We start from the raw sequence: 12,067 nt of genomic DNA, 5'->3' as shown, positions 1-12,067 counted from the left end.
CAACTCCCCAACTGAACACTAGGGGGAAGGAAGGCTGACGTCTTGTTCAGGATGAGGTGAGAGCGGCAGTGGAGGAGACAAGAACCTGCAAGGCTGTTGGAATGAAGCAACAGGGAGCTTGGACAAGATGGGACAATGTGGTTGAGAGGAGAGTGACCTGGGCTGAGCTTTGGAAAGCCGAGCCGTAACGCATCAAATTTCTCATCCAGGCAGTGTATGATGTGCTCCCAAGCCCTTCAAACCTGCACACATGGGGCATAGCAGAGACACCAGCATGCCCACTGTGCTCCAAGCGAGGAACCCTGGAACACATCCTCAGTTGCTGTACAAGGGCACTTGGAGATGGAACGTATAGGTGGAGGCATGACCCAGTCCTGAAGACCATCGCTGAAGCCATTAGCACAGGACTGGCATGGGCAAAACAGTTTCACCCCTCCAAGAAAACCATCGCCTTTGTCAGAGCTGGGGACACGCCAACTCCTGCTACTAGAACATCAGCAGGCATCCTGACGTCTGCAAAAGACTGGCAGTTGTTGGTGGACCTTGAAAACCAGCTGAAGTTCCCCAGCCACATCGCAGTCACCACCCTGCGACCAGACATTGTCCTTGTGTCTGAGTCCACCAAACAAGCTGTGCTGCTGGAGCTGACAGTCCCGTGGGAAGATCGCCTCGAAGAAGCCTTCGAGAGGAAGCTCTCCAAGTATGCAGGACTGGTCAGCGACTGTCAACAGGCTGGTTGGAGAGCAAGGTGTTTCCCTGTGGAGGTTGGATGCAGAGGATTTTCAGCCCGTTCCTTGGTCAGAGCCTTCAGCAGTTTGGGCATTGATGGAGAGAGAAGGAGGAGAGCCATCCGCAGTACCACCTAAGCGGCAGAAAGGGCCTCGAGATGGTTGTGGCTCAAAAGAGGAGATCCTTGGAGTCATGGTAGCTAGCGAGCCGTCTGGACACAAGCCGGGGGATTTGATCACCCCCGGTTGGGTCGCTTGGAGGAGGGCGTATGACCAGTTGAGAGACCCGAAACGCCCGGTGAATCCAAGAGGTCACTGAGGATGTGTCCAGACTAAGCATCAGTAGATGTATGTACACAGCATATAAAGTCACCAAAAACGAATGGACAATGAAGGTGAAGGCAAAAGAGTGAGGAGTGTGCTGACCAGATATCTAGATCCCTAGTTTGATTGATGTAAAATGTTCTTTATCACATTGTTTACGTGTCTAATAAAGATTTGATTAATTTATGATGGCTCAGGTGTGATTCACTACAATAGGGCCCCACAGCACACTGGATTCCAGTTAATTGAAATACCACAACACTGGATATTGTTCAGATAAGTTAAATTTAAGAACTTGCACACAAAGCAACACTGGATGTGGCTATGACGTGTGCATTTTCCGCGCATGCCAATTAGGTTGCGTTGCGCCGCGCCGGCGGACGGAGAGGGGAGGGGGTCTTAAACGGTGGCATTGTTGTGTGTGGACACGGATAAGGTTAGGTGGGATTTACCCGGAACAACCTTATCCGGCTTAGTGTAAACGGGGCCTGTGTCACGGGGCCATGTACATTGCTTGCTGTCTAAAGTGCGTTCGCAACATCCTAAAGGACAGGCACTACCTAGCACATGGCCTCTTCATATTCTCTGGAAGAAGGTATAGATAATTTCGCGCCAGGACCACCAGAATGTCTCACAGTCTGTATCCCCAGGCTGTGAGACTGCTAAATGAACAGCCTGCCCCTTTACCGCCCCCGTCCATCTTAATACCTCACTCTTCAGCACCTCAATAATTTTGCCCTGGACATTGCATTGCTGCAACAACAATATAACACTCTTCAGACATCTAACTGTTCACACTTCCCCGCCCCCTTTCTCTCTCTCTTCTTTACAATGCTACTGTAAACTACTGTCAACCTGTACATCAATGCACTTTCTATGCCGCTAGCCTAAGCGCCAACAAAATATTTTTGACATGTATAACTTGTTTTATTATGACAATGATAATAAAGGAATTGATTGATTGATTGAAGAGCTAGACCAAGTCGCTGGGGAGAAGGAAGTCTTGGCTTCTCTGCTTAGACTGCTGCCCCGGCAACCCGACTGTGGATAAGCGGAAAAGGATGGATGGATGCAATTATAAATGCAATGCAGCTATATTTCTTGTATTTGCTCATTCTACGCTAAAAATTCCCTCGTGTTATAAAATTTGTTAAAATTCACACTTGTGTTTTTCCACTTAGTCTTGTGACCCCCATACATTTACCCAGTCTGAAAAATGTGGAGTATGGAATATAATCATTAAAATCCTCTAAAATGTCGTATTTTTCACATGTGTTACTCCTTATCCTAACTGTACTTTGGGTGGATTTTCTTTAAAAAATGTAATAAAAATAGTTAATAAAATAATAATAATCGAAGACCTCAATGAAAAATAAAACCTATGGACCCAGATTTCCCTTGCCCGGACGCGGGTCACCGGGGCCCCCTTCTGGAGCCAGGCCCGGAGGTGGGGCACGATGGCGAGCGCCTGGTGGCCGGGCCTGTCCCCATGGGGCCCGGCCGGGCACAGCCCGAAGAGGCAACGTAGGTTCCCCCTCCAATGGGCTCACCACCCATAGCAGGGGTCATAGAGGTCGGGTGCGATGTGAGCTGGGCGGCAGCCGAAGACAGGGCACTTGGCGGTCCGATCCTCGGCTACAGAAGCTAGCTCTTGGGACGTGGAACGTCACCTCGCTGGGGGGGAAGGAGCCTGAGCTAGTGCGCGAGGTGGAGAAGTTCCGACTAGACAAAGTCGGACTCACTTCGACGCACAGCAAGGGCTCTGGAACCAGTTCTCTCGAGAGGGGCTGGACTCTCTTCTACTCTGGCGTTGCCGGCAGTGAGAGGCGACGGGCTGGGGTGGCAATTCTTGTTTCCCCCCGGCTCAGAGCCTGCATGTTGGAGTTCAACCCGGTGGACGAGAGGGTAGCTTCCCTCCGCCTTCGGGTGGGGGAACGGGTCCTGACTGTGGTTTGCGCCTACGCGCCAAACCGCAGCTCAGAGTACCCACCCTTTTTGGATTCACTCGAGGGAGTACTTGAGAGTGCTCCCCCGGGTGATTCCCTCGTTCTACTGGGGGACTTCAATGCTCATGTTGGCAGCGACAGTGAAACCTGGAGAGGCGTGATTGGGAAGAATGGCTGCCCGGATCTGAACCCGAGCGGTGTTTTGTTATTGGACTTTTGTGCCCGTCACAGATTGTCCATAACAAACACCATGTTCAAACATAAGGGTGTCCATATGTGCACTTGGCACCAGGACACCCTAGGCCGCAGTTCCATGATCGACTTTGTAGTTGTGTCGTCGGATTTGCGGCCTCATGTTTTAGACACTCGGGTGAAGAGAGGGGCGGAGCTTTCTACCGATCACCACCTGGTGGTGAGTTGGCTGCGATGGTGGGGGAGGATGCCGGACAGACCTGGCAGGCCCAAACGCATTGTGAGGGTTTGCTGGGAACGTCTGGCAGAGTCTCCTGTCAGAGAGAGTTTCAATTCCCACCTCCGGAAGAACTTTGAACATGTCACGAGGGAGGTGCTGGACATTGAGTCCGAATGGACCATGTTCCGCACCTCTATGGTCGAGGCGGCTGATTGGAGCTGTGGCCGCAAGGTAGTTGGTGCCTGTCGTGGCGGTAATCCTAGAACCCGTTGGTGGACACCGGCGGTGAGGGATGCCGTCAAGCTGAAGAAGGAGTCCTATCGGGTTCTTTTGGCTCATAGGACTCCTGAGGCAGCGGACAGGTACCGACAGGCCAAGCGGTGTGCGGCTTCGGCGGTCGCGGAGGCAAAAACTCGGACATGGGAGGAGTTCGGGGAAGCCATGGAAAATGACTTCCGGACGGCTTCGAAGCGATTCTGGACCACCATCCGCCGCCTCAGGAAGGGGAAGCAGTGCACTATCAACACCGTGTATGGTGAGGATGGTGTTCTGCCGACCTCGACTGCGGATGTTGTGGATCGGTGGAGGGAATACTTCGAAGACCTCCTCAATCCCACCAACACGTCTTCCTATGAGGAAGTAGTCCCTGGGGAATCTGTGGTGGGCTCTCCTATTTCTGGAGCTGAGGTTGCTGAGGTAGTTAAAAAGCTCCTCGGTGGCAAGGCCCCGGGGGTGGATGAGATCCGCCCAGAGTTCCTTAAGGCTCTGGATGCTGTGGGGCTGTCTTGGTTGACAAGACTCTGCAGCATCGCGTGGACATTGGGGGCGGTACCTCTGGATTGGCAGACCGGGGTGGTGGTTCCTCTCTTCAAGAAGGGGAACCGGAGGGTGTGTTCTAACTATCGTGGGATCACACTCCTCAGCCTTCCCGGTAAGGTCTATTCAAGTGTGCTGGAAAGGAGGCTACGCCGGATAGTCGAACCTCGGATTCAGGAGGAACAGTGTGGTTTTCGTCCTGGTCGTGGAACTGTGGACCAGCTCTATACTCTCGGCAGGGTCCTTGAGGGTGCATGGGAGTTTGCCCAACCAGTCTACATGTGTTTTGTGGACTTGGAGAAGGCATTCGACCGTGTCCCTCGGGAAGTCCTGTGGGGAGTGCTCAGAGAGTTTGGGGTATCGGACTGTCTGATTGTGGCGGTCCGCTCCCTGTATGATCAGTGCCAGAGTTTGGTCCGCATTGCCGGCAGTAAGTCGGACACGTTTCCAGTGAGAGTTGGACTCCGCCAAGGCTGCCCTTTGTCACCGATTCTGTTCATAACTTTTATGGACAGAATTTCTAGGCGCAGTCAAGGCGTTGAGGGGATCTGGTTTGGTGGCTGCAGGATTAGGTCTCTGCTTTTTGCAGATGATGTGGTCCTGATGGCTTCATCTGGCCAGGATCTTCAGCTCTCGCTGGATCGGTTCGCAGCTGAGTGTGAAGCGACTGGGATGAGAATCAGCACCTCCAAGTCCGAATCCATGGTTCTCGCCCGGAAAAGGTTGGAGTGCCATCTCCGGGTTGCGGAGGAGACCCTGCCCCAAGTGGAGGAGTTCAAGTACCTCGGAGTCTTGTTCACGAGTGAGGGAAGAGTGGATTGTGAGATCGACAGGCGGATCGGTGCGGCGTCTTCAGTAATGCGGACGCTGTATCGATCCGTTGTGGTGAAGAAGGAGCTGAGCCGGAAGGCAAAGCTCTCAATTTACCGGTCGATCTACGTTCCCATCCTCACCTATGGTCATGAGCTTTGGGTTATGACCAAAAGGACAAGATCACGGGTACAAGCGGCCGAAATGAGTTTCCTCCGCCGGGTGGCGGGGCTCTCCCTTAGAGATAGGGTGAGAAGCTCTGCCATCCGGGGGGAGCTCAAAGTAAAGCCGCTGCTCCTCCACATCGAGAGGAGCCAGATGAGGTGGTTCGGGCATCTGGTCAGGATGCCACCCGAACGCCTCCCTAGGGAGGTGTTTAGGGCATGTCCGACCGGTAGGAGGCCACGGGGAAGACCCAGGACACGTTGGGAAGACTATGTCTCCCGGCTGGCCTGGGAACGCCTCGGGATCCCCCGGGAGGAGCTGGACGAAGTGGCTGGGGAGAGGGAAGTCTGGGCTTCCCTGCTTAAGCTGCTGCCCCCGCGACCCGACCTCGGATAAGCGGAAGAAGATGGATGGATGGATGGATAGTTAATAAAATAATACAATTAACTAAATGAAATACATTTTTTTATGTAGAAAGTTTTGGCCTTAGTGTGTGAATTTGAGTGTGAATGTTGTCTGTTTATCTCTGTTGGCCCTGCGATGAGGTGGCGATTTGTCAAGGGTGTACCTTGCATTCCTCCCGAGTGCAGCTGGGATAGGCTCCAGCCTACCAGCGTCCCCGAAAGAGACAAGCGGTAGAAAATGGATGGACGGAAGTTACCAAGTATTGTAACCCCCATGGTTGAGTCAAGGCTTTATGTCTGCTTGGGACTCAAACCAGTGCCTTCTGTCATGAGAAACAAGCGTGCTAGCTACTGAGCTAAATGCTGAGCGGTCACTTCAGTGTCCAGCTTTCGCTCTTACAGGATGTACCGTTGAAAAAGACATGAGTGTACCCAAAATTCATTTCTGCGACAGTACTACTTTTAGCTAATTTTGGAGATAAATCAATGTTTTTTTACCTGATTGTATGAAACATGTACTTGCAAACAAGCTTCCCTTTATTTAATCAGAAGAACAACAAGCAAATAGCACCGATTCAGTGGAATGGCTAAGATGTATTGTTCAAATATGGAAACTAAAATCCACCAAGAAATAAATAAACTATCACAAATATGGGGATCTCACCAGTGTGGATGATCTTGTGCCTCTCCAAGTTTCCAATACTATTGAAGATTCTTCCACAAACTTCACAGGGGTGGATATACCTTTGGAAAAGATGATAATATGATTAGACGTCGTAGAGTTTAAATATATTACAACTTCATAAGATGATGCATTTGCAGTAAATTGACAATTCAATGCAGTTTTATAGAAGGCTCTGCAGGTGTACTGTGTGTGTGTCAAAGATCTATGGATGCAAATGGAAAGCACTGATGATTCTTTCTTTGGTGAGGAACAAATAGCCAGGCCACAAAAATGAATCATGATTGTTCATTACTCAATTCAAACAACTTTATTAATCCCTCAAGGGGCCCTTCATTTTGAGCAGCAGGTTGCCGTGGTTCGCAAAGTCTGCAACAAATTACCTTCAACTTATCAATACTGAGCAGCTGGAACCGACACATGCTGTACTAATGTTGCAACAGCTTTCATTGTAATTAGTTTTTCAATGTTCAGAATAAAGTATGATTATGATGGCTGAGGTTGATAAACTGATATCGCACCATTCCATCAAATCAGTGTCATTTACGTTCAAAGGAAATAAAATATAAAATACACATATCAATTACCTGTAATTTCTTTATTTTATCAAGCAAAGTCACATTGATCTAATTGCACATTTAAAATAAAATAAAAATGTTAATTACTTTACCATGAAATATACCCATTTAAATTCTGGTAAAAGGTATTGGTTTTTTTACATATTTGTGTTCCTTCCTATCTAAACTATATTTGACGTTCATAAAAAAAACAATTTGGTAAAAATGTACACATTAGTTGTGTTTCTGGGTTTTCACGAAGTCCTGTTACTTTAACACGTTACCCCCCTGAAAAATGTGGAATAGTCCACAAGTCACATGGTCCACAGGAAGTTGCATCATTTACATCTCCTGCAGGCCACGTGAAGAACAAAAGTAGGTTCACTCGTTAATTTTCATGTACATTATATTCCATCATATTTAAATTATGACTGGGGGCTAAAATTAGGGATGCAAAATATTATCAACGGCTGATAATTTTCGAACGATAATGGCAATTTTGACAACATATTGGTAATTCCAATAATGAAAAATCCACCAATAAAATGAGCAGACAATAATAAAGGCTCATCATCTCCGTGTTTGTCTTTGTCTCTCTGTTGTGGTTTCTGTACAGAAAAAGAGCATCATGGCATGGAAGTCACAAAGGTGTGAGCTTTCCTTAGTATGTCAGAAAAATACATTTCACTCAGTGTGAAAAACGTGTTCTGCAGAAATTAAACGGGCACGGTTAAAGACGAGCTTCAACACCATAAAATCTGACAAGTCACCTAAAAAATTACTAAAATGAAAGATTTATGGAAGCAGTACGAAGCTGTATGTGCTGCTAAGCCGAGACCTGCCGTTATTAGTGGCGAACGCAGCAAACGTAAAGTCACAGGACTCATGAGAAAGTGTTTGATAAGAGGCAACAGTTTCAAAGAACATAACTTTATGACAAAATTAGTAACTGTTTAGGTTTACCTTCTTTGTTCATCTGGAGGCACAGGTAACTGTAATTTACCTTTTATGATTTCTTAGTGAAAAAAAAAAAGCACTTTATCATTCAAAACCTAATTTCTTTGTGTTCTACAATTGAAAGTTGCCTTTATGAGGGGTAAGCATGTATTGCACTATTTTATTATGGTCAGGAAAAAATACAATTGTATTACTTTTATTTTTGTCAATCAACAAGACGTGTGACTCTACTTTTTCGGTGTTGTTGCTAACGGCAATGTAGAATCTTATTGGCCTAATTCTATTGGCTGCATTTATTTATGTTGTGTTGGAAATCATATTCAGTTTTAGTTGATTGTTGTCTACCAAAGAAATCATTGGAAGGTTGAAACTTCAATAAATTCCAAAATATATTTGCTCTACGAAATAATACATTTGCATGGGTCCGAACTATAGTAGGAAGTGTAAATGTATTCAAATTATAGTTAACTAAGTAAAGAAACATCAGTTGACATTATCCTTATCCCTACAATTGATTTGTGTATTTTGTGTTGGTGTGTGTACATTTTGGGTAAAAGTATGAACTGTTAAATGTATCTTGTGTAAATATATACAGTGTACATAAATATTGATTATCGTTATCGGTTGAAAAGGTCTGGAAATTATGGGTTATCGGTTCAAAATTCCATCATCGTACATTCCTAGTTGAAATATCAGCACAGTCCTGTTACCAAAATATATATATATTGTTTAATGTTATCTTTTGAGTGTAACAAGAAACAAATGGCAAAAATTGGGTGGGATGGCTTAAATTTATGTTATTTGGGTCTTCATCAGAATCAGAATTAGAATTATTGGTCAAGTATGTTTAACACGTTTGATGTATTGTTAAATTACTTATCTTATTTTTGTACTTGACAATTGGTGTTATAAAAGAACACCTGCTTTTAGTCTTGATGCATTAGCAAACTTGTAAAACAAGTTACTTTTACTTGAGTAGATATTTGGACCTGTACCTTCATTGTAACGTGTAACATTTTTGCAAAGTACTTGTTGCTTGTACTTGTGGACAAAATTTTAGTACGTTTCACCTCTGCAAAAAATACATCCATCCATCCATCCATTACCGCTTGTCCCCTTCGGACAATTATGTTAGTGTGTAAAATGAAGTGCCAGGAATGTTTAGGATAAACACACTAACTGTAATTGAACACAAACATTGCTAAAATGTTCTAAACCTTCTTATTACTACATAAACATTCATTTTTAAGTACAAAGAATTGTGCAAGGACATTCACTGTTTCAAGCAAATATTATAAAAAAAACTTACACTTGCGTGTCTTAAAGTGATTACCGGTATGTAAGCATCCCGTGTAAAACAATAATTTGCACTTTAACGTTTTTCAATTTTTACTTTCTGACGCGCAGTATCCTCCACAATGCACATGTTTATATCAGCCTGGAATAAGTTGTTTCCCAGAAAAGTTAACTAACAATTGAACTGTTAATAATGTAAATACCTTACAACAGACCTGGGCATTCTGTGGCCCGCAGGCCGCATCCGGCCCTTTGTACGTCCCTGTCCGGCCCGCGTGAGGCCAATTATAAATTACAAAATACATTTAAAAAAGTATCTATTTCGAGTGTGCAATACAACGGTGCTGCTTTTGTTTTGAAAAGCGTTATTTGTATTACTTCCGTGTGGACGTATGCTCGTGCGCGCAGCGGCAATCACAAATACAAAATAAATTTTAAAAAAACATCTTTGTCGTGCGTGCAATACAACTGTGCTGCTTTTATTTTGAAAAGTGTTATATGTGCGTATGTCCTGTGAGGGAAGGCGCACAGAGACAAGTGATGCCCGGTTATCCCCGAGACGCTAAAAAGAGAAAAGTTGATGACGAATGGCGTGTTTTAAAAAAGACATGGACTGCCAAGTAAAGGTAAAGCCGTGTGCTTATTTGTGGTACACACGTTGCTGTCTTTAAAGAATATAGTGTAACGACCTGCTGAAGTAGATGTTGTCTTCTTGAGTTGCGTAAATGAGAAGTGAGGAGACGTGCGTGTGGAAGGAACGAGATATGTTGAGCTGTGTTAGTATAGCTTGCTCAATAAAAGTTTCAAAAGAGCGTCAGACTTCGTGTGCACTTCTTCTGGACGCTACAATTGGTGTCAGAAGTAAAACTTTGCGCATAGTGCACTGCTTGTGTGCTATGTCATCGGGAGGTACGTGCCACGTGAGGAGCTTGCCGCAAAGAGTGAGAGAGACAGAGAGAGAGAGAGAGAGAGAGAGAGAGAGCGTTTACAGGTGCAGCCACGCTGCTTGCCACGGGGGGAATTCCGCCCTCAATGAAGACTCCCAGGTTTGATGGCAAGGCGAACTGGGAGGCATTTCATCCCACTTGTGACATCAATTGTAGCGTCCAGAAGAAGTGCACACCAAGTCTGACGCTCTTTTTAAACTTTTATTGAGCATGCTATACTAACACAGCTCAACTTATCTCGTTCTTTCCAAAAGGAAAATCAATTCTCACTCCTCATTTCCGCAACAGCAACGCTTCTTCCTTCTTCGCCAATCACCTTACAGACGTGCTACGTTCACAACAAAGAGGATGCAGTATGAAGTGACAGAAATTGAAATTTTTGTATTGTAATATACATCAGGAAGTGTTGTGTAAGAAAGTGTTAAAAATAAAACCATCAAAAGCCATCTGCTTTTGTATAAAGATAAGTTAGGTTAAATGAAAATATTATTATTATCTATCTTACGGTATATCAAAAATAATTTGAGCAAAATTTAATTGAAATATTGTCGGTGTGGCCCTCCAGCAGTGCTCGGGTTGCTCATGCGGCCCCCGGTAAAAATTAATTGCCCACCCCTGCCTTACAAACTGATATTTGGCTTCAAATGTATTTTCTGGATGACAGTTTATGAGAAGAGGACTTGTTCAGGGTGTAAGCTGCCTTCCCCTCGCAACATCAAGAGAAATAAGCGGTGGAAACAAGGGTGGATGGATTGAGGATTTATCAAGTAGTTTTTCAGTTTCCTCATATTTCCAGCATTAAACATTTTTTGGGGTGATTACCTCCGTGCGCTGCACCGTGACCCGCTGGCTCTGTGTCGCCTTGAAATGAAAGTGGCACGCTTTGCAGAACGCAGTATCTTACCTCCGCCCAAGAGGTTGTTTTTGCCAGTGTTTGTTTGTCTGTTTGTTAGCAACATACCGGTAACTCAAATAGTTACAGATAGATTTTGATGACATTTTTCAGGAAACGTCCAAAAAAAACATTCCTCTCATCGACTACGAACACACTTCACTTCCTCAATATGAGTACGGTACATACAAAGAAAGCAATGGACAGGCGGTGAGTTGTTTGAAATATATAGGAAGTATCCACAGCGTTGTCAACACTACACTACACAATATTTCTTATCTAAAAGACTGGTTTTCCTTTTTAAAAGGAATGTTAAGTTAAAATAGGGATGTTTTGGTGGGCTAAGGACCAATTAAGCTGATTTTTACTTATTTCAATAGGCAACGCAGATTTGAGATACTAGAGTTTTAAGTGTGAATGTTGTCTATCTGTGTTGGCCCTGCGATGAGGTGGCGACTTGTCCAGGGTGTACCCCGCCTTCCGCCCGAGTGCAGCTGGGATAGGCTCCAGCAACCCCCGCCACCCCGACAGGGAGAAGTAGTAGTAAATGGATGGATGGATCAAGCAGTGCAACATTTAGTGTTTCTTACTTCTGCACAGCAGGGTCAGGTAGCTGCTCCCTATGGATGACCAGGTGGGCGTTGTATGTGGCTTTCAGTGCGAAACGACGCTCACAAATCCCGCAGCCGTAGCCTCGCTCTTTGTGCTGCTCCATGATGTGCTTCAGGTATTCTCTGCCTTTCGCAAACGACATCTGTAAGACATGAACAGAGGACACGTTTTTGTTCATGAGGATCACAAATTTGCTACTCCATTTTGCTAACCTGACATCTTGCTAACCTGACATTTCTTGCAGTTGTACTTATGGCGCTCGGGGTCGTCTTCCTCGTCTTCGTCCTCTTTTTCGTCACTGTCACAAACTGAAATGCCGATCCTCTTGATGAAGTCCTCCCTCTTCTGCTCATCCATTAGGGCTATATCCTGCAACAAAACAGATGTAATAAACACGTCTGCACACTTTAAAAAAAAAAGTGAGAACATGAACGGAACACCAAGTTTGATATGTCAAAATCCTTGTGTTATGTGCTGCAGTTGAATAATTGTCATGTCAAAAACATTGCTTGAGGCAGT

General features: G+C 45.4%; 1 protein-coding gene across 2 annotated transcripts in view; it reads right to left on the bottom strand.

Moving 5' to 3' along the window:
• Positions 1-12,067, bottom strand: part of prdm15 (PR domain containing 15) — a 63,144-nt gene that overhangs the window by 21,509 nt on the left and 29,568 nt on the right. For both annotated transcript variants that reach the window (XM_062048425.1, XM_062048426.1), the window contains exons 15-17: positions 11,777-11,917; positions 11,527-11,690; positions 6,270-6,349 (exon numbers count right to left, since the gene is read on the bottom strand). In XM_062048425.1, coding sequence (XP_061904409.1) covers positions 6,270-6,349; positions 11,527-11,690; positions 11,777-11,917 — 385 coding nt within the window. The remainder of the gene's footprint in view (positions 1-6,269; positions 6,350-11,526; positions 11,691-11,776; positions 11,918-12,067) is intronic.

The sequence above is a fragment of the Entelurus aequoreus genome, linkage group LG05, assembly GCF_033978785.1.
Source record: "Entelurus aequoreus isolate RoL-2023_Sb linkage group LG05, RoL_Eaeq_v1.1, whole genome shotgun sequence".
Lineage (NCBI taxonomy): Eukaryota > Metazoa > Chordata > Actinopteri > Syngnathiformes > Syngnathidae > Entelurus > Entelurus aequoreus.
The sequence above is the reverse complement of the archived record's forward strand: the minus strand, read 5'-3'. Positions and strand labels throughout refer to the sequence as shown.